General features: G+C 46.6%; 2 protein-coding genes across 7 annotated transcripts in view; one reads left to right on the forward strand and one right to left on the reverse strand.

Annotated features, from left to right (window-relative positions):
• Positions 1-2,341, reverse strand: part of Sun3 (Sad1 and UNC84 domain containing 3) — a 38,809-nt gene extending 36,468 nt beyond the window's left edge. For 3 of the 4 annotated variants that reach the window (XR_005493415.2, XM_006251471.5, XM_063273788.1), the window contains exon 1: positions 2,067-2,341. Coding sequence is in view for 2 of the 4 variants with exons in the window: in XM_006251471.5 (XP_006251533.1) it covers positions 2,067-2,341 (275 nt within the window). In the remaining 2 variants the exon portion in view is untranslated. The remainder of the gene's footprint in view (positions 1-2,066) is intronic. The other variant, XM_017599513.2, reaches the window with a different exon arrangement.
• Positions 1,873-21,685, forward strand: C14h7orf57 (similar to human chromosome 7 open reading frame 57). Of its 3 annotated transcripts, none has more exons than NM_001135915.1 (7): positions 1,873-2,394; positions 5,906-6,091; positions 7,588-7,696; positions 9,653-9,809; positions 14,684-14,781; positions 16,030-16,256; positions 20,673-20,829. In NM_001135915.1, exons 1-7 carry the CDS (start codon positions 2,340-2,342, stop codon positions 20,717-20,719), a joined length of 879 nt encoding a protein of 292 aa, NP_001129387.1. In that variant the 5' UTR covers positions 1,873-2,339; the 3' UTR covers positions 20,720-20,829. The 3 variants fall into 3 exon arrangements, with proteins under 3 accessions (NP_001129387.1, XP_038948384.1, XP_063129702.1); XM_039092456.2 differs by having other exon boundaries at positions 2,262-2,394; positions 16,078-16,256; positions 20,673-21,685; XM_063273632.1 differs by lacking the exon at positions 1,873-2,394 and adding an exon at positions 5,108-5,642 and having other exon boundaries at positions 20,673-21,685.
• Positions 21,686-22,054: the final 369 nt, after the last annotated feature.

Below are 22,054 nucleotides of genomic sequence, written 5' to 3' on the forward strand. Positions count from 1 at the left end.
CCGTACCTGCCCATTGCCTGATCAGAGGGGAAAGCTGGAGCCCGCAGCAGGAGCCAAGGGCGGGAAAGTGGCTTGCATTTAGGCCTTTTAGCTCCCTAGGAGGGCACTAGTTAGTACTAAGGAACTGGAGAGCTGCAAAATCCTCAGCCACATCAGCGAGGGTGAGCCCCCAGCAGAGACCCGGCAGGAAGGAGTGCCAGAAGGCTTTGGGACTTTGGAATATGCACTTACACACTTTTCCCTTTTCTCAAAATGCCTATGAGCAGGAAATGTCTACATCTATCTATCAGCAAAATTAGATAGCATGGGTACAATCTGGAGTTTTCACGACAAGGTATCGCCCATGCTTCTGAAGCCTGAAGCCATTCTGTGGCAGGGGCGCATGGGAAGAAGCTTAGAAGACAGTGAGAAGTCATTCAGTACAAACTCTACTGTTGAGTTGTTTTAATCTGCATGTGCCTAGAGTCTCACTGATACTGCATCTGCAAACTCCTTCCCTTCAGTAACAGAGCAAAGGTCAAAGCTGGCTTTAAGGCACTAGCACCGTCTGTCATCACTCAGCTTATGAGTTCACCTTGGTGGTGTGCCACGGTCTTCTATCAGAACCGAGACTCAGAAAGACACGCTTCAGTCACCAATCTCCAGTTACTGTCATCAGCTATTTTTAAAAATAAACTCTCTTGATTTCATGACCCTCTGGTCAGGTGATGTTGTGACTTCCAGGAAGCCCTTGCATGCGTGGATAAGTTAAGGACCTACAGACCGTGGAGAAAACATACTGCTCTGTACATAGCTCTGATAGCTATGTGCCTGGGCAAGCTGAATCTCTGAGATCGTTGTATGTTAGAGCTGGATGGAGCGCGTACGAGTGCGCGCGCGTGCGCACACACACACACACACACACACACACACACACACACACTCGTCACTCAGTCGTACATTTTCTGCCTTATGCTAGATTTCTAAGGCTTTACTTTTATAACAGAAGCAGGTCCATTATTTCAAATTGTCAAATACCCACCATTTCTAAAAGGCTTTAGTTTTAAAGAAAAATTTAGCAGGCTGGAGAGAGAGATGGCTCCGTGGTTTACAGCACTGACTGCTCTTCCAGAGGTCCTGAGTTCAAATCCCAGCAACCACATGGTGGCTCACAACCATCTGGAATGAGATCTGATGCCCTCTTCTGGTGTGTCTGAAGACAGCTAAGTGTACTTATATATAATAAATAAATACATACATACATACATACATACATACATACATAAATCTTTTTTTCTTAAGACATGAAAAGCATTTTAGGTGATAATTTGAGTATTGACCCAGATAGCAGAACTGTCTACTTTCTGAATTTCTCACGTATGTATCAGTGTTTCTTTAATGCAGTTAACCAACTCATAAGCCAATTTCTAGAGCTCAGTATGAAGTCCAAGATGAACTCTTCCTCCTTCCTGGGCATCGTAGGTGTTGGGATTACTAGCCTTTGTCATCCTGCCCAGTTTTTGTTTTTGTTTTTGTTTTTCCTTTCTCTTTTTCTTTTTTCTTTTTTTTTTTAAGAAGAAACAAATCTAACTCTTGTCTGGTTGAAGTTACTACCGCCCTTGTAGCGACCTCAGGGAAGGGTCTCTGTTGTGGGAGCATTTAGGCATGGCTCTGCTCTCATACCCCGCCCCGCCTCGCAAGGTGGAGGCAGAGGGCGGTTGATAGACGTCTGCACCCTGCTCCCATTGGCTCTGGGCACACGCGCCACACACGCTGGTTGGCTGTCCGGCCGTTGCCCAGGCGACGCGTGCTACTGTGTTTCCGCGTCTCTCTGAGAGTTTCGAGTCGGTCGTGGAGCCAGTTCTCTTGCTACGAACTTCAGCTACAGGGGCTGTAAATCCCAGATCTGGAGAACCGGGAGCTCACAGTGACCTCAGTGCCTGCCAGACCCTGCGGCCCGTGATGACTTATAGTACACTTAATATAGTCCTGCTGTCTACGCTGCGTGCACGTGCCCTTGCTGTTTACCCCGCTTAACGTGCCGGGTGCTGTCTACCTGCTTGCCAGATCCCCTGTGGTATACTCACTGAATGCGCTCTGGCTGTATATTCTGGCGCATGTGCTCCTCCTGGGTGTTCAGCGTGGACACCGTGCTGCCGTGTGAGCGCAGTGGCCGTGCCAGCTCCTGGGCGTAAGGCGTCTGCAGGTGTGTCAGCTGGAGGCGGGTGGAACCACGAGCGCGCTGACTTTGCCCCTGCAGCCTCTGCTCCCATCGGGCCAGTCGGTCGGCGGCTCCCAGAGAACCAGGGCTTAGCAGCACCTTTCTCTTCCGGACGCGGACTTGCTCACCGCACCAGACCATGAGGAACACCAGCAAGGAGGTGCAGAGCACCTCTTATCGCTACGCTCCCTGCGGTGAGTGAGGACGGATGAGAGGGGTGGGGTGGTAAAAGTTGGAAGGGTAGGTGCCTCTGCTTTTGCTGTTTCCATTGCTGGGGTTGAAGCCAGGACCTTTGCATGCAAGGCTACATAAGGTGGGAGGCCATTGAAATTCGGTTTGCAGCAAGTTGACTCTACTAACTCCCATGTCTTGGCACTGACTGTAGCCTGAAAAAGCCTTATTTTTGACAGCATCCGTCAGGAATATCACCGACATCCTAACTTTTGCTCCTAATTTAGGCCCCAACCAAGACAAACATTTCCCGCTTGCAGTATCTAGATCCGGGAAAGCTGACTCCAGAGAAGGTTCATAGGTTGCGCGGCGCACATCAGTTTTGGAACCGAGTAGGGAAGGAAGACATTTCCTGACGCTGTCATCACTCACTTTTATTTTTCCTCTGTGTCCAGAGAAGGGCTGGGGACAGAGGGAGAAAAAGGAGCCTGGAGCTCAGCTGGGAGGCACCAGTTGGAGCCATGTCACCTGCACAGAAGGAAAGAGGGTAACCTTTCCTCATAGTCCATGCACGCGAGCCCCATGCCACTGTTGGTGACAGCCAGCTGAGAATCGGGATGGGTTGATGCAGTTCAGGAGGCCTGTCCAGTTCTTATCCCAGGCTCTGTAACTATCCTGAAACTCTTCTGTGTCCGGAGGAAGTAGTCCCATCCCTGTGAAGCATGCCGATAGACAGCCATGTTCAGCAAAGCCTATGTACACTAGTGTATTTAACTTCTTAACACCCACCCCCCAGCAAAAATCATCACCCCATTTAGAGACTGGGAAAACGAGGCATGCTGAGTTCGAAATAAGTAGCCCTTGGAATGAGTATGCCTGCCAAGAGTGTCCTTTTCTCTACGTCGTACAGCCTAAAAACAGAAGCCTGTGCTCATGTGTGTGTGTGTGTGTGTGTGTGTGTGTGTGTGTGTGTGTGTGTGTGTTATGCCTTCTGTTTCCCTATTCAGAAAATGAGAGCATCAAATAGGGAAACTGGAGAGAGAAAAGCAGCCAGTCTGCGGTTCATCCAGTATCACGCAGGTACAAACCATCTGCCGTGATAAGAGCTAAAGGGATACCTCTGCGTCCCCTTAACTGCCTATGTGTGTGTGCTACATGCCAGTGGTTTGTGCTTACTGAGCAGGGCCCTCCACTTCTGAGTCGTCCCTGCGTGCACATTAACAAATGCCTCAGTGTGTTCAGTGCCTGTCCAAAGCTTGTAGTAATGAGGTGGCAGAAGATACACCGTTCTCTGTGGATTAATTAGTAATCAACGCCCAGAGGGGGGAAAAAAATAAAGCAAGAACCAAAGGCTTTTCTGTAAAAGAAGAAACATGAAGCTGAGACTGCCCTGAAAACAGCTACCGGATTCTGATTCTCGTGGCTCCGAAATCCTTTGTGCAAGTTTTCAAAACTGGATCATGTTGATTCTAATGTCGAATAATATCCTTCAGACATAGAAGCTTGCGGGTGAAATATCCTGCACTTTTAGTCAGCAATCCTAACTCTAGTTCTAAGGAGAAATGGGCATCTGAGCATTTGGCTTCAGAGTGACTTGATTCTATGTTTATGACGGTTTATTTGTTGTTTGGCTCCTTCTGCCCAGGCTCTGTGAGCAGAGTCAGCTACCCACCTACCTGGAAAAGCAGAGAGGGCTCTTTTACACATCGACTTGCCCGATTGTGAGGTCCGTTAGGTACAGAATCTGCAGGACAGGTTGGAGAGCAGGGGGAGAATGCAGATTGCAGATCAAGTTCAAAGTCCGTCTGGAGTCAGGATTCCTCCCTCCCTTTCTTTTAAGGCTCAGAGGAGTGGTTCTCACTCTGTTGCAAAGAATCATCTGCTTTACTCTAAGACCTCCGATTTAAGTGATAATTAAAAATACTCTCACAAAAACAACTTGAATAATAATATGCATCCTGTGAGACTATACTTGGACACTGTGGCTGAGTCAAGCAAGAAGGCACTAAAGTTTGCCACCACCCTACCACAAAAGACTAGGTACCGTGGCTCTGAATGTCACCAGTCAGGCAAGGGCTATGAAACACAGCCAGCATCCATGCCACAGAAATTGCAACTTTCGTATTAATTTTGTTTTAATTTACTTCTTCTGAGACTTTGCTTCCAAAGTTTTCCATGGATGTCTTTGTATTTTGGCATGTGGCTGATTTCTAATGTAGACTTACCTAAAGTGCCTACAGTATGTATGCCCAGGTTCTCCTGCCTCTGTGTATGCATGCGTGTATGCATGTCGTGTGTGTGTGTGTGTGTGTGTGTGTGTGTGTGTGTGTGTGTGGTGTGTGGTGTGTTTGCGTGTGAGACTCTGCTAATCCCTCTGCCCCTTGACGGAAGTTCCTGCTCTGTCTTCAGTGAGTTTATGGATGGTTCCAAGTCAGTCTGAAGAGTCTTCCCGCTCTATGCCATCAGCTCCAAGTCTAGAGAACGTCTTGATTTTTCCTGGCCATGCCCAGCTCCTCCCTCTTTCTGCTGAGGGCTTATGTCACTGTGGGGAGGAAGGAGAGCAGGAGAGCCAGCTGTCCACACTCCTGTCCTTGCTTCCTGGGATCTGTCCCCTAGTCCTTTATTCAAGATAGAAGTCACAGTCTACATTCACCACCACCCCGCCCCCCCAAGTCTTTCCCAAGGAGAATCTTTAGACTCTCAGGCTCTCGTGAAACGATTGCTCTGGCCTGGTGAATACTCCTTTCAGGATACATCTAGGCCTCTGTTGCTTCCCACTGCCCACTGTAGCCTCCAGCACAGTGCTCGTGTGCAGCTGGGACACAGGGTTGTCTGGCAGCTGGAGGGTGTGGGAGACAGGTGTTGTCTTCCAGCACAGCTGTTAGGCAAGCGAGGGCCACACCCTGGCCTACTTCCTTCTGCTCTTGTAAAAGTGACAAACAAGTTTGGTTAGACTGTGTGTCGAGTTAAAATATTAACATTTTAATATGTGAAGGATATCAAATCCTGGTCAATATCTGGCTTACCATAACGGTTTAAATTATTTGGTATTTATTGAAGTGTGAGTGTCTCCTAACATTACTAGACATACAGCTAAGTGTTTTTTCTGTGCTACGGAGGACAAGATGGAGGGAGGAGAAAAAGGAAGGAGGGCAAGAAGGAAAGAAGACAGACACAGGAGTTTTTGATAGCTCCTAGAAATGCTACAACCATGGAATTGGCTAAGCCCTCGGCTTTGGGAGAAGACCTGAACCGGGAGGACAGGAAAGAGGTGGTATTCTTTCTATTTGCTTCAGTGCCTGATGTACTTCGGGGGCTCTGGAAAGTGTCTTCTAGGTCACTCTGGTGGTGTCCTGATTTGTCACATATGCTCCAGGGCAGGGAATCCCTTTCTTGCTTGTGTGCTCCATGGCGTGTGCTGCCCTGACAGTGTTATAAGCACAGAGATAAGACCGGTGTGCAGGAGAGGGCCTCCTGATCAGGTGTCTTCCTGTACCCCTCTAACGGTGTGCTGGCCTCCTCCCTCCTGTCTAGATTGGTATTACCACCTACCCGTGAAGCGTTCCGAGAAGCCTGTGGGTGCCCCACCAGCATCCCAGATCCCAGGGCTCAGCGACTTGAGAGACTCCCCAAGTGTGAATTTGCCTCGTGCTCGGAGATACTGGATAAAAGAAACGGACTCGGAGTATGTGAAACTGGCCAAGCAAGGTGGCAGACCTGGTGAGCCCAGTCCGCTGAGTGGTCTTGTGAGCAGAAATGGGGGTGCCGTTTCTAGGACTCTCCACATTCAGTAATACTGTGGTATCTATGTGCTTTGGATTTAGAAATGTGGGTTCATTACTAAGGTTAGGTATGTAAATCTTTGATAAAAAAAATCGGCTTTTGTAACAAGGAAGATATACTGAGTTTAATGGAAATGGCTGGTCAGAGAGACAAGGGACCACATCCCAGATGTCTCAGCCAGGCTTTGGAGTACTTAGTACTGAGAAAGACTAAAGTTTTCCTTTCTTCCCTTTGGCTGTCACTGTCCCTACATTGAACGTCATAGGTGAAATAGTGGCCAAGTCTGTACTTGAGCATTCCAAGCCTAGACGACACTACTTGATTGGCTCAGCCAGGGATGTAGAGGGGCAAGACCACGGCAGCCCTTTCTTAGATCACCTCCTTCCTCTTGGTTCTAAGAGACCAGCAAAACCTGATGGAGGGCACCCATGACATGTGACAGTGTCTTCACCATGCAGCCATCCTGGGAGGGCTAGCTTTTGTGAGCAGCAGCTAAGGCACAGAGAATGATGGGAAAAGTGCGCCTGCGACAGGCTGCTCAACAGAGACCAGCAACAATGGTGCTACCAGTGGGGGATGTGGGGAGAGAAGAAAAGAGTGGACGTGTGTGGCAAGCCTGGGCTAGGAGTAGAGAGGAGCTTACACCTTGCTCTCAGCTTACCCCCTAAGTCTGCAAATCTTAACAACAGAAGGACTTTAAAGTTTCAAGAGGAAAGTTAAAGATTTCTCACAGAGAGGATTAAGTCAGTACATTTTCTGCTGCTACATTTCTGCTGATGGGCTATTTTGCGGTCAGAATGACCTGGCAAAACTAGTTCTTACCAGCACTACTCTTAGATACTGGTAGGCAGGAGGAAGAGGAGGGATGAGAGGAAGAAAGGCATCAGGGAGTGAGGAGCCAATTGGGAAGGAGCCCGGGCTGGGTACCTGTCTGTATAGCTCTAAAGGCCCTGATACATCCACCTGGGGCTTCTGATCTGGGAACCTGGGGGGAAGGGGGCAAGTTCTCTAGGAAACAGCAGTGTGTAGGGGAGTGCAGTGGGGCAGACCCACAGTGGTGGACCAAGATGATCAGACTGCTGTAGGGTGGAGAGGAGCCCAGAGGTAGCTGGAGGCTGAGGAACATGGTGCACAGCCCCTGGAGACCTCAGAAGTGGAGACGTGAGCCCTTAAGAGAGCGTCAATGGTAACTGGCACAGATGCCAGCTCCAGACCAGGAGTCATTCGCACCCACAAGAGGAGAGGGCATGAGAGGTCCAGGGTGCACGAGAGATATCCCCGTCCGAGTGCCAAGCAGAACACTTAGCTCTCGGCCCGTGTACAGGCTACCCTAGGGAACATAGCATTAGCTCCCAGTGTGGAGCATTGGTGATGTCACATGCCCTGTGGGCGGAAGGACCAACCACTCATAACTGTGTCCCTTTCTCCTGGAGATTTGTTGAAGCACTTTGCCCCTGGAACCAGACAAGGCTCCCCAGTCGCCTACTCCCTGCCAGACTGGTATATTCACCACAGTAAGCCTCCAACGTCTCTCCAGCGAGAGTGAGTATCTCAGAGTCTCCCATGTTTTTGTCTATCACATGTCTACAGCCGTCTGTCTGTCTCTATCTACATATCTCTCTATATAATATATATGCTTATGTATATAAATAGTGCCAGCAAAATGGTTCAGCAGATAAAGATGCACGCTGACAAGCCTGACAGGTCTGACAAGCTGAGCCTAGCTGCCAAGGCCCCACACTGTAGAAGGCAAGCGCTGACACCTCAGTATTTTGACCTTCGCATGCCCACCGTGACACATGCGTGGCTGAGCACACACAAATAAAAATGTAATAAAAACAATTCAAAAAAATCTCTGAATTGGAAAGTTACACACATCTACTGTTACCAGAAAGCACGTGCTATTTTGTAACAAGTTGACAGGAAACTGGAGTCAAGGAGACGCAGAGCAATGTCCCCTCAGGATGAGGCTCTTTTGGCCACTTATTAGCCAGTAGCCTTAGGCTTTTAGCCTTTGTCCCCTGGGCCACATGTCTGCCTGTCACAGAGCTATCTGCCCCAAAGCTTCCTTCTCATTGTAGAGGAACGGTACTTCAGCATACATTCCTTTCAGTCTCTAAAATGGTCACAAAAGATGGGCAAAGCCATGGCCCCTATCCTGATACAATGTCTAACAGTTGCTACCTGTGGCCACGCAAACTCGCTCCAGATACTTCTTTTGATTTGAGAGGAAGCATCAAAAATAACTTTAGGATTTACTTTTCTGCCTTTTAAAGACTTGCCTTTTGTTCTGCATTATTTTTCTTGAAAGACTGGATCAACACATTCGCCTTCCAGCACGGGGAGGCAGTGTCTTTTGACTGTCCCCAGGCACAATGTGGGCTTTTTCTTGTTTTCCCTTCAGGATTCTGGTATCTTTTGTCTTGGTTGTTTTTTTGTATTTTATTTTATGCTCTGTTGTTTTTTCTTGTAAACAAATTCCACACTGTTTTGGGGCCTCAGGATGTGAGGCCCAGGCCTACCTCAAGCTCATGATCTTTGCCTCTGTCTCCCAAGTGCTGCTGGGATAACAGGTAGCCACCACTTAGGTTGGCTTATTTTTTTTGTTTTTAACGCATAAAATAAAAAGAACACATAATGCTTTTGCATACACAGAGAGTAGATATTAAACCACTACCATGTTTTTACAATGAATAGTTCACAGTCCAGACTTATAGTACACAGCTTTGATCCCAGCACGAGAGAGGCAGAGGCAGGAGAAGCTTTGAGAGGTTAAGGCTGAGTTCAAAGCTAGCCTGAGTTCTGGGCCAGTCGGGGCTACATAGTGAGACCCTGTTTTCGTTTGTTTGTTTTGTTTTGTTTTTTTTTAAAGTTTCTGCTAAGTTCAGAAAAGAAAGGGAATCAGGAAAAGAGAGAGAGAGAGAGAGAGAGAGAGAGAGAGAGAGAGAGATCGAGCAGGCAAGAAAGGACAGGAGACCTTGCAGCTGACACTTCCCTATGCATTGTGGGAAGGCCAGTCACATGCTTGTACCCACATTAACACTGGCCATCTTACAGCAGCCAGATGTTATCAACTTCGACCATGGTCAATGGTAAACATTTGGTGGGTACTTATCTCTTTAAAGGTCACAAAGTGGTAAGTGCTAGGCTACAAGAAGTAATTATGCTTTATCTGTTTTATGAGTTCATACGTTAGCATGATCACCCTATGATTTCTTCTGTTGTTCTGGGGATCCCGAGCTTGAAGAGTGTCTAATGTGTTTACTCAGGAGGAGAAGGGACTGGGCTACCTCGGTCTTCAAAGAGACAGAGGAAGCTGAATCGAGAGGCCTGAGAATAGACAGGGGAGGGGGAGGGGGAGGCAGGGGAGAAGAGAGGGAGAAAACGAAAAAGGAGGGAGAGGACAGAGGGAGGGAGCTGAGAAGAATAAAGCGAAGAGGAGAGAGAGTGACACGGTGCCAGGTGCCCGGCTTTAACTTGTCCTGTCCATCCTTGCAGAGTCCCTGCGGTCTCCATTCCAGAATACATGGTGTATGAAGAGTTCAACCCCGACCAGGCCAATGGCAGCTATGAGTCCAGACAAGGCCCCTTTGACTTTGACAGGAAAACAATTTGGCAAAGAGAGGCTGAGGAGCTTGAAAATGTGAAGAGAAAGGTAACCGGGATGGCCAGTGGGCGTCCACCATCCACATCTGCTCTGCTTTTGTGACTCCATGATTGAGGGGGTGCGGCTGCTGCTGTCTCAGGAAGGCCTGCAGCCTTGGCTCCCTGCTCTGTGCTCTGACCTCTGAGCTCTATGCTCCAAGCTCTGGGCTCTGTGCTCTGTGCTCTGTGCTCTGGGCTCTGGGCTCTGTGCTCTGGGCTCTGGGCTCTGGGCTCTGGGCTCTGGGCTCTGGGCTCTGGGCCCTGTTCTAAGTTTGGGACTACTATGAGGCAAGCTGCCATGTTTTCTTTTATTTTCTTCCTGTGTATGTGGCTGTATATGTAAGATTGCTTTTTTTCTTTTTTTTTTTAAATAAATTTATTTTTTAAGATTTTATTTTATTGTATGAGTACACTGTAGCTGCCTTCAGACACACCAGAAGAGGGCATCAGATCTCATTACAGATGGTTGTGAGCCACCATGTGGTTGCTGGGATTTGAACTCAGGACCTCAGGAAGAGCAGTCGGTGCTCTTAACCACTGAGCCATCTCTCCAGCCCCCAAGATTGCTTTTTATTATCAGGTGTCCAACCAGTTAATGGCCATCTTGGGGAAAAATACCTAACACTTCATATTTAGCATGTAGAGCAGAGATGCGTTCATATGTGCTCAATATCCCGCTTCTGGATATTTTTACCTTATTTAAGTCCAGATTACCCACAGTGCTCCTTGATGATAATGAAGGAAGGAAAGAGGAAATACTTTCTTCTGCACAGAGGTGCGCAGTGGTACTTAGTCTGTGAAGTCTTAACTGACCTGAAAGGGGAAGGAAGCCTCATCAGAAGACTTGACCTATCTGAGCAACTGGGAATCCCAGAAAGCAGCCAGGATGGCCAGAGGGTTGGGATCTGTCTGCCTGTATTTGCAGGGCCCATGAAAACATAGTCAAGTCCACCACACCTCCGGAGGCTCTACATTGCTGCTAGTACCCAGGCCGGAAATGAATTTTAGCCAGACATGAGGATTTATGACTGAGGAGATGGCAGTGAGGGTTTTTTTTTTTTAATTAACTTGAGAATTTCTTATATACATTTCGAGTGTTATTCCCTTTCCCGGTTTCCGGGCAAACATCCCCCTAATCCCTCCCCCTCTCCTTCTTTATGGGTGTTCCCCTCCCCATCCTCCCCCCATTGCCGCCCTCCCCCCAACAATCTAGTTCACTGGGGGTTCAGTCTTAGCAGGACCCAGGGCTTCCCCTTCCACTGGTGCTCTTACTAGGATATTCATTGCTACCTATGAGGTCAGAGTCCAGGGTCAGTCCATGTATAGTCTTTAGGTAGTGGCTTAGTCCCTGGAAGCTCTGGTTGCTTGACATTGTTGTACTTTTGGGGTCTCGAGCCCCTTCAAGCTCTTCCAGTTCTTTCTCTGATTCCTTCAACGGGGATCCCGTTCTCAGTTCAGTGGTTTGCTGCTGGCATTCGCCTCTGTATTTGCTGTATTCTGGCTGTGTCTCTCAGGAGTGATCTACACCCAGCTCCTGTCGGCCTGCACTTCTTTGCTTAATTCATCTTGTCTAATTGGGTGGCTGTATATGTATGGGCCACATGTGAGGCAGGCTCTGAATGGGTGTTCCTTCTGTGTCTGTTTTAATCTTTGCCTCTCTCTTCCCTGCCAAGGGTATTCTTGTTCCCCCTTTTAAAGAAGGAGTGAAGCATTCACATTTTGATCATTCGTCTTGAGTTTCATTTGTTCTAGGCATCTAGGGTAATTCAAGCATTTGGGCTAATAGCCACTTATAAATGAATGCATACCATGTGTGTTTTTCTGTGATTGGGTTACCTCACTCAGGATGATATTTTCCAGTTCCAACCATTTGCCTACGAATTTCATAAAGTAATTGTTTTTGATAGCTGAGTAGTATTCCATTGTGTAGATGTACCACATTTTCTGTATCCATTCCTCTATTGAAGGGCATCTGGGTTCTTTCCAGCTTTTGGCTATTATAAATAAGGCTGAGATGAACATAGTGGAGCACGTGTTTTTTTTATATGTTGGGGCATCTTTTGGGTATATGCCCAAGAGAGGTATAGCTGGATCCTCAGGCAGTTCAATGTCCAATTTTCTGAGGAACCTCCAGACTGATTTCCAGAATGGTTGTATCAGTCTGCAATCCCACCAACAATGGAGGAGTGTTCCTCTTTCTCCGCATCCTTGCCAGCATCTGCTGTCACCTGAGTTTTTGATCTTAGCCATTCTCACTGGTGTGAGGTGAAATCTCAGGGTTGTTTTGATTTGCATTTCCCTTATGACTAAAGATGTTGAACATTTCTTTAGGTGTTTCTCAGTCATTCGGCATTCCTCAGCTGTGAATTCTTTGTGAGAGTGGGCACCATTGTCATTTGAACAGTGAGGAGACCAGAGTGTCTTGAGCACACTGGGCCTAGTTTCTCAGAGTCTTGGGGGAAAAGAGGACGGCTTTAGCTCATCTGTGGACTTCATAACTGAATACCACTTGGCTGCAGTGTTTGCTCTTCATGCTGCCCCAGTGTCTGACTGTGGCTCAGGCTTTGGGTCGCTACCATGAGCACTCCTAAAGGACCCTGCTAAGGACCAGGCCCGTTTCCTGATAATACGTGGCCGATTGTGTGCAGCTGAACGTTGAGCATTAAATGGAAGGCTTGGCTGTTAACCAGGGTTTCTAGTAGGGAGGAAACAGTAGGGAGGGCCCTGATTGCCCTAGGGATAGAGTACCCCTCATCACCACTGGCTGCAAAGCTCCCCTGAGTGTCTATTCTGCCAAAATTGAGGAGTTTCTCTCTTCTCAAGTCTTGCAAAACCACTGGGCACAGTCAGAATAAGGACTTTAATGAGAAAATCATTTCAACACTTGGCTATTGTCTTTGCCATTGCTGTGCCAATTTGTCCTGTCTGTCCTGCTGCCACATGTTCCCTGCCTCTCAGAGACCTGCCTTCTCTGCCCTAGGAGAGGCTGGGATACCTATTGAATATTCTGTTCCTGTGCTGGCTGTCACTCAGCCCGATATAGACGCTGACCCGTCCTTAGGACAGATGTGTCAGCGTTCTGTAGGGTGATGTCATCTTTCACATGAGGCCATTTATACAGAACACGGTTCACTTGTTATACAGTACTGAGCTACACGTTTTGACAAATGCATACTTCATGTAAACACCAGAGACACTAAGGTGCAGATAAGTTCTGTCACCTCTAAGCTGTCTCAGCCCCTTTGTCACCAGCACCTCGTAACTCCCATCTCTAGCCGTCACTGATCCCTTTTACGTCTTGCAGCTACCTGTTTGGCCTTTTTTGTCAGCTTGATACAAACCAGGGGTGTGTGAAAGAAGGGACATCGATTAAGAAGATGCCTCCATCAGATTGGCCTGTAGGCAAAGTTATGGGACATTCTCTTGAGTAATGACAGATGTGGGAGAGCCCAGACCACGGTGGGTGGTGACGCCCCTGGAAGGGCGGTCCTGGGCTGTATAAGAATGCTGGCTCAGCAAGCCATGGGGAGAAAGCAGAAGGCAGTCTTCCTCCATGGCCTCTGCTTTAGTTCCTGCCCCATTGTCCCTCAGGATTGGAGTGTGACCTGAGAATTATGAAATGAAGTTGCTTTTGGTCATGGTGTTGATCACAGCAACAAAACCTGAACCAGGACAAGTCTTTAGAGCTTTTTCCTTTCTAGGGTATCAAGTCAGTGATATGGAGTGAGTGACCATAGACCCTTCCCTTCAGCCCGCTTCCGCCATATGGTACCTTGTGTCAGAGCCCCGTCCCTTTGTCTCCTTGAGTAAGGTTTTGTAGAGCAAATACTGTTTGTTTATGCATTCCTTCCTTGGTGGGTATTTTGTTTGTTTGTTTCCAGTTCTTGGTGATTGTTACAAAACTCCTGTTATGTTTCCTGTAATTTAAAAATGCACCCCTGCTCATTGCCTGGTACCTGCAATGGCCGTCTCACCCAGCTCCCATGGCCAGCTTCGCCAAGCCTCTGCCCAGTCAATGCCCTTTCTCCGGCCCACCTGAGTCACTGCAGATGGAAAACACCAGACAGCCTTTATATTTTAAAACTAGCCAGAAAACTCAGTGGCTGGCCAAAGACTATCCTGCCCCATCCTCCTTACCCTCCACAGCAGCTTGACAGAGGCTACAAACTATCGGTCCCTGAGAGTTACATGTCTGCTACTTCCTATCCACTCCACAGCCTGGTCCAAATCCCTCTCCCTCTCCCTCTCCCTCTCCCTCTCCCTCTCCCTCTCCCTCTCCCTCTCCCTCTCCCTCTCCCTCTCCCTCTCCCTCTCCCTCTCCCTCTCCCTCTCCCTCTCCCTCTCCCTCTCCCTCTCCCTCTCCCTCTCCCTCTCCTCCTCTTCCTTCTGGGACCCAGAAATCCCACCTTATCCTTTGCCCACTGGTTAGTTTCCGCTGTCTTTATTGACCAGTTAAAATGGGGAGAAGGTTCACATGGAATCCCCTGAGTATGTGATCCACTCCTCATAGGGCAGCCCCTCTTGAGGAAACAGAGTTAACGTCAAAATCCAAACAGCACCAGGGCAATCCACGGCACCAGTAAGCCTCACCGTACAGGCATTTCCATTGTTTATGGGCTGCTTGACCCCTTCCTCCAGCAAGATCCCTCAGGATATCTGGTCTCCCCAACATTCACTGACTGTCCCCCTCCCGAGCAGGTGACATCTTTATTTAAACACAGCAACACTGTCCCTTTCCTAAGCCATTTGGCGGAATTAGCGATCATTTGATTTGACTTTATCGTAACAGCCCGCAACGGTACTGAAAGTCCAAAAATGGTGTATTTGCTGCTCTCGGAAACCTTCCTTTTACTCTAACTCATAGATCTGCATTTCTTCGCACAGGTGAAACTGCCAGCTATCAATTCCAAGAACTCAAGCAAAGCGGGGACCCCGGTCAACAACAAAGACTCCGATAAGAGCAGGCTGTCGTTGCCTCCTATGTAAGTGTCCAACTTAGGAGAATGAATGCTGTTTGTCTGAGGTTTGGGTTGATTTTCTGTCCTTTACCCAGCTGACAGCTGTGAACTGGTGGCACCCACTGACCTGCCCCGTCCTATCCAGAGCCAGCTTTGCCAATGGCGGCACCTACCTGCCTTGCCCACAGAGCCCTGCCCAGCCTGGCCCGAGAACCTGGTTGCACTTCTGTTTCTTCCTTAACATCAATTTTGCCCCTTTGATCACATGTCTGCTGTCCTGTATCCTGTTTTGCCGCGTAGGCTTGCGGTTTGTGGCTACCTGTTCCTGCTCACATACTCAGTCCCAAAACTTACTGTCATAGAGCCTGAGCACCTGGGTCTCCATTTAGTGGATCTGCATTCAACTGGGGTTTCCCTAGACAGGCTGATGCCTGTTGGTCTTTCAGCTGAAGAAAGAAATTCTGGAGGCTACTGCATTGCCTTGTTTGCCAAAGTCTAGTTTGGGAGAATGTCATTAATTGCTGGCCGAGTCTTCAAACAGCTTCCCATCCGGCTGTGGAAAACAATCACATTAACGACATTGTGACAGATGGGGAGGGAGCCATCGGGAAAATCCTCACTGAGATGATTCATAAGTCCGAAACCTGTGGCTTGGGAGGGGATGAGGGTGTGCTTGGCACCCGCCCGACTGGAGGCTCTCACTGCTGCCCTGCCACTTTCTGGTGTCAACCATGGTGTGATCTGTGAGCTGAAGCAGGTGACAGATGACAGGAGACAGGAGACTCTTACAGTGGAGAATGAGGAAGAAGTCATTGAAACAGGAGCCTCTGTCCTAAGTCATGCACTGTTAGTATGGGCAAGGTGGTGTTTTCCATGTGTAAAAACAGTGTTCTTGGGCTAGTAAGTAAAAAAAAAAGTTTGGCTAAGCATGGTATCACTTGTGCATCAGTGATGTGCAGAGACCATTTTTATGTTTTTTTTTTTTTTTTTGGTTCTTTTTTTCGGAGCTGGGGACTGAACCCAGGGCCTTGCGCTTCCTAGGCAAGCAAGCGCTCTACCACTGAGCTAAATCCCCAACCCCCATTTTTATGTTTTAAATGGGGAAAGAGACTGACAGGAGATTTGCAGAGAGACTGAGAGAGGGGGAAGGGGAAGTGGGGGGGCAGCGTTAAGCACCAGTGTTCTCTCATAAGTTCCTGACTGCTGCTTCTGTTTTTCCTTTTAAAATCAATCTTCGAGCTCAGGTTTCACATTTACACGTCTCTCTTTAAGGCCGGGTCCAAAAACTGGTTCACCCACAAACTTTTCCAAACTTATCAGCAATGGCTACAAGGACGAGTGGTTACAGCAGCAGAAGGCTGATTCTGACAGGAGGACTCCAAAGACATCCGAGGCATCCGTGTCCACCCAGTCCACAGAGGACTCTAAAAGTAAAAGTAGCCAAGATACAGAGACGCCTCAAAATTCAGAGACCCCTGAAGGCTCTGAGAAAACTCCAGGTGAGTGTTTTGTTTCTCCCTGTCTGTATGTGTTGGTCACATTTTGTTTTATTTTGAGACAGGGTCTTATGTCACTTAAAGTGGCCCGGAACTGCCTATGTTTCCAAAGCTGTCTCAAACTTGTGACAATCCTCCTGTTTCACACTTTAAGGGCTGGCTTCGAGGCCAGCTCCTTTGCCCATTTTTTAAAACCAGCTATTTCCTTTCTTGCATAGTTTCTTGAGGCCCTCAGATGTTTTGGATACTAACCCCTCACCAGAACAGCTGTTTCAAAATATCTTTTCTCCTGTTCTGTGGTTTATACTTCTATTTTGTTGATTTCTTCTTTTGCTGAGTATAAGCTTGCTAGCTTGATTCTATCTCATCTGACTATTTTGCTTGTGCCGTGTTTTGGTGACACATACACACACATCCAGAGCTGGAGGGATGTGATTTTCAACCTTCTTAATGCTGTGGCCCCTTAATATAGTTCCTCCTGCCATGGTGATCACCAATGATAAAATTATTTCATTGCTACTCCATAAGTGTAACTTTGCTACGATTATGAATTGTAATGTAAATATCTGATATGTAGGGAGACGACACACAGGCTGAGAACTGCTGACTTACTACTAGAACTGCTTACTGCTAGGACCAAAGAGCCAAGTTCAGTTCCAGCACCCACACCAGACAGCTAACAGGTGGCTAGCTGTAACTCCAGTTCGAAGGAATTCCACAGGCTTTCCCAGGCGCCTGCACTCCTGAGCTGCACATAAACTCGGGAACCAGGCACGCACAGATACACATACATGAAATTAATAATAATAAATAAAACATATCTTTTTTAAGAATTGAAGAAAATCAAAGCAACCCTGGGAGATTCCCCTGTAGTTTTTCCAGTAGCTTTGTAATGACAGGTCTTTTGTTAAGCCTTCAATCCATACCTGGGTATGCTGTGTGGGATGAAAATGCTTTTTATATTTTGTTTATAGGTGTTTGTTTTCCAGTAGCATTTAGTGAAGAATCTGTTTCTTCCTCCTATATATTCTCTAGCCTTTATTGAAAAGCAAATATAGGTTTATGTAGGGGCTGTAACCTGTCTTGTTCTGTGAGCGTGATTTTATGTCGTGTAATAAGCAGATATGTTGTAAGCATAGATGGCTGTGTCTCTCTACCATGTCAGAATTAATTGGATACCATGGTTGTGGTAACATTCACGTGCACAAGTAACAATTGGGTTTGTTGGCAGTGAGTTGCCACATACTCCTCAGTCCTTTGCTAGCTGCCTGCAGCAAACCCAAGTTCTTTCATTCCAGTCTTCACTTTCCAATCACACAACGCACATCACACAGCAATTGTGTCTGCAGATATGCACATAGCGGGCCATGGAGTGGCTACAGAGACTATAAGAGGCCACAGCAGAGTTGACAGAGCTCCTAAGAGGCAACAGGAAACTAGCCAAGAGCTGACAGAGATGCAAAGGGATCTCCGCAGGAATCAGGTCTCGAACCGCACTACAGGTCTGCTGGAAACCATGCTGCAGAGTCAGGCCTTGGGGAGCCATGGGGTCAGAGCTCAGTCCGGCCTCAAGGACTAGTGAAGCTGCCAAAGTGACATGCAGGCCTGTGACATACAGAGGTAAAGGTCAGGACCGGTCCAGGTGGACACGTGGTAGGTGAATGGACAGCAGGTCTAGAGGAGTGGCTGGCTGGGTGAATGACGATTCAGGTAGGTCACCTCTTTGATGGGGGAAGAGACTGCTGAAGCCCCAGCAATAGTCAGATTTCTACCTGTCGATCCTTTGATGCACACACTGAGTGGTCAGGTGACAAGCTGGAGCCAGCAGTAGCCGTCACGATGTTAGACGCCTCCTTTCGGAGGTCTAAGTGAGAATGTCGTACGTACCTTCTCCTCAGCCTGATGTGTACAGTAAATCCTCGGGCTTGGCTTTCTCGATAGGATTTTAATATGCCTGAATGTTTATAAGGTCTCAATCTAAACAGATGACTTTATCGGGCAACTTCCCCTTGATTGTTAGCAGCAACTCATTTCTGGTCCTGTGCCTCTGTGGGTGGCGCCAGACAGATGCAGGTGTTTCTGTGTGACGGGATGCAGAGTCACTCTGCCCCTGTGTACTCCCTCCAAAAGTAATCAGATGCTGATTTAAAGCTGAGTCCTTCAGGGCAAGGCACACCATGGAAAGCCACTGTTTTCTACAGTGTGGAGTCACTTAGAGCAGGCCCAGCCTGACACAACAGGCCTGTTCCGGGCTCCTTTGATCTCTCTGGCTTTGTGATGTGCTTTGGAGTAAGATCATGCCAGTGCCTCCAGGTTTACTGTGTGCCTCGGGATTGCTTTGGTAATTTAGTACTTCATAATCCTATATGAGTTATAGATTGCTTTTCTATTCCTGTGGAGAATGTTATTGGAATTTTAATAGGAGTCTATAGCATGGCATCAGTAAATATCTCGTGGTAGCATGATACCATACTGCCTAGTGTATGATACCTCGTGTGTTGAAAGCTGGTTTACTCGTCAAAACCACAAAGATGTGATGTTAAACTTTTGAAATGTTTGCACCATATCCATTGAGGCAATCATTTGGTTTCTGTCATCGGTTCTGTTAAAGTTAAGGATAACATTATCGAGTGTGTGTGTGCGCGCGTGTGTGTGTGTGTGTGTGTGTGTGTGTGTGTGTTTTAAATTGCCTATGCACACCAAGGATAAATCCAACTTAATAATGATACATAATCCCTTTAATTGATGGTTACTTTTTGTTTGTTAGCGTTTTGATAAAGATTTCTCCATCTGTGTTTACCAAGGATAATGGCCTGTAATTTTCTTTTCTTGTAACATCCTTGTCTGGTTTTGGCAGGAAAGTGGTGTTGGGTTTATACAATCAAAATGAAAGTGTGTGTCTCTCTAACTTTTGGAGAAGCTTGAAAGCCACTGGTATTATTTACCCCTTGAATGTTTGATAGATTCCAGCAATGACTCTGTCAGATTCCAGGTCTTTCTATCACAGCCTTTTTAGCATAGAGGGCTTCAGTCGTCTTACTTGGTTTAGGTCTGAGCACACTTTGTTCAGGATTCGGTCTCAGTAGGACTTCTATCTAGGCGACCCACTTTGTCACCTTGGCTCTCTCCCACTATCCTTCCTGTCCTCTGTGTCGTGCCTTCGCTTCCCAATTTGCATGTTCTACTTACTCTCCACTTTACCTGCAGATTTATCATCTTATTACCTTTTTTTAAAAAATCTCCATTTCTTCATCTTTTTCCTCATATCACTTGTCTTTATTTATTCCTGTCTGAAATTATGTCTTTTCTTTTTCCTCCTTTGGTTTTACGGCATTCTCTTTTTAGGACCCAACTTAAACGAGTGCACGTAGTGTGCACACAGGTCCACCTGCAGAAGCCATTTTGGGATTCTGCATTTTACCCTCAAGTCAATAGAAGTTGCCTCACCATCAGCATAAATCTACCTGCACACATATAAAATCTAATCGAGGGGCAGCAAGTGCTTGACACTGTTGGAAGCTAATGAGCTTTCTGGAAATAGGTCGTTGCAAGTGTTATCTAACCCAGGTGTTATGGTGTAGTCCACATTTCCACTGGCAGCAGGTCCTGCTTAGTTATTGAAAAACAGTTCACCATTGAAATCAGTGGAACCCTCCATAAATAGCAAAGCCTGTGTGCGTGCATGCGTGGTGAAAGGGACTGGGGACCTACCTGCTTGTCTGGTTTGCTGTTGGGAGGCAGAGTCACCACTGAAATCCTGGCTCCTTTTCACTACTGATCGGCAATTGCTCCTCCGTCTGGCACAGCGTACATTTTATAAACAACAACAATTAAAGCAGACAGTGCCTTCTTTCTCCCTAACTGAAAACCCTCCCCACAGAGTTGCTGTAACTTTGTGGAAACAAATTTATACAATGCTCTGATTAGAGTTTGTTTTCCTCCACCAGACACAAGGTTGGTTGCTATTTTAGCACGCTCTCTTGCAGACATTCTTGATATCCTGGCACAAATAAAGCTGGCTGTTAGGCACAGGTCTGAGGTCCAATTATAGACTATAGCATGGGTGCCCAGTTAACGAGGGGGCACGAGACTTGGGAGCAGACAGACAGATGCCACACAGACAGCTCTCTCCAGCCACACTGCTTATTTCTGTCCCGTGTGTTGGCAGTAGAAGGTCCACATCATAGGTAGGTAGGACTCGGGGATGTGAAAGTGCGATACTCCAGGACCAAAGCAGCAGTTCTGTGTTTCCCACCATGCTGCAAGGTAGCATGATGTATACTCAATTTTTATAGACTTTTGGGTTAATCCTTAAAAATAGGAGCAGAAATGGGTGTGTTATATGCATTTCAATTAGGAAATTAAAAATTTAATTTTATTAAAAAATACAGCTTTATCTTACTGACTTTTGCATTGCAGATGCAGAAGCTCCCCCATCAGAAGCAACGCCAGAGGAGCTCAAATAACCCTGGATGTGCTATCCAGACAACCCTTTTAGTTACTATCTATAGCGTGACAACAGGCAGCTATGTTTACAGGCTCCCGTTCTATTTTATTAACATAGAATCTTACGGAACAACTTGCCTTGAGTATAGTTGAGATGACCCTAGCAAACACAGGGTAAGTGTGGGCTTTTGTTTCTTACATTCCTCTGGGGTGGACTTGCTGGCCTGGTGACCTCTGGGACCAAAGTCTCCCTGGAGCTGATCTCCAACATCCTGTCCATGGAGTGTTGGTGTGAGACTCTGGAAGGGAGGAAATTGACAAGGTGCAGTTCTTTTCTACACTTGGTCCCGTAAACTTTATAGAAACAATTTCCCATTGCACAGAAGCGACTAATCCCAGTGTCCCATAATATAATTTGCTGTAACAATATTGTATTATGCCTCGAAGTTTTAAGCATTTCATATAAAACATTATAACATTAGTTTGAATGTCTTTGCTAATAGTATGAGCACAAATTGAAACCTAGAAATACTGAAAGTTTATTACTTTATATCCTTTAGGTAAAATATATATATATATTATATGCATATATTTGTAATCTCAATTAGGTGATTTTAATAGACTACACAACAATATTTTAATAATCAGACTGCTCTTGTTTTATACATTTCATTGTTGTTTCTATGTTAGCAATTAACATTAAGACATATTTTATATTTCATTCATTAATAAAAGAACAATCTCATCAGGAAAAGTTTCTAGAAAGCCAAATAGGGTCAGTAGTCTAGTGTTATCCCTGGAATTAACTTATCATGCACTCACTTAGTTAAAGTCAATTTTTCATACTGGTTCTTTAACTGAAATACTTAATCGAGCACTTACATCTCTATTGCTTTAACAGAAGGATACTACTGCGGGAAAATATATATATAATATGTAATGATATGAATGACTATATGTATTCAATAAAAATAATATACCATGTAGCCGCCTCTCTTTTTCATTTCCCTCTTCTTCCTCTTGCCTAGTTTGCTACCTCATTTCTAAACATTCTCAATTTACCTGCAAGATTGTTAAGGAACGGACATCAATAGTCTAGAAGTCTATTTTTTAAAGGTTATTAACATAACAGAAAACTTCTCATATAAAGGGAAGACACACTTTGAAGTAAAAACCGGCGAACAAATCAGCCTAGGTCACTTAGAGTAGCCAGGGTCAGTCCCATAGGTGACTGTCGGGTTGGTAAAATACAGCTCTCACAGTTTGGGTGTAAAATGCTCCCCGACACCAAGTGTGTGCCCCAGCTACAGGTGCTGTTCTTAGGGACCTTCAGTGGGTCAGGCAGAGCTGGAGGG

This window comes from Rattus norvegicus, chromosome 14 (genome assembly GCF_036323735.1).
Source record: "Rattus norvegicus strain BN/NHsdMcwi chromosome 14, GRCr8, whole genome shotgun sequence".
NCBI classification, from domain to species: Eukaryota; Metazoa; Chordata; class Mammalia; order Rodentia; family Muridae; genus Rattus; species Rattus norvegicus.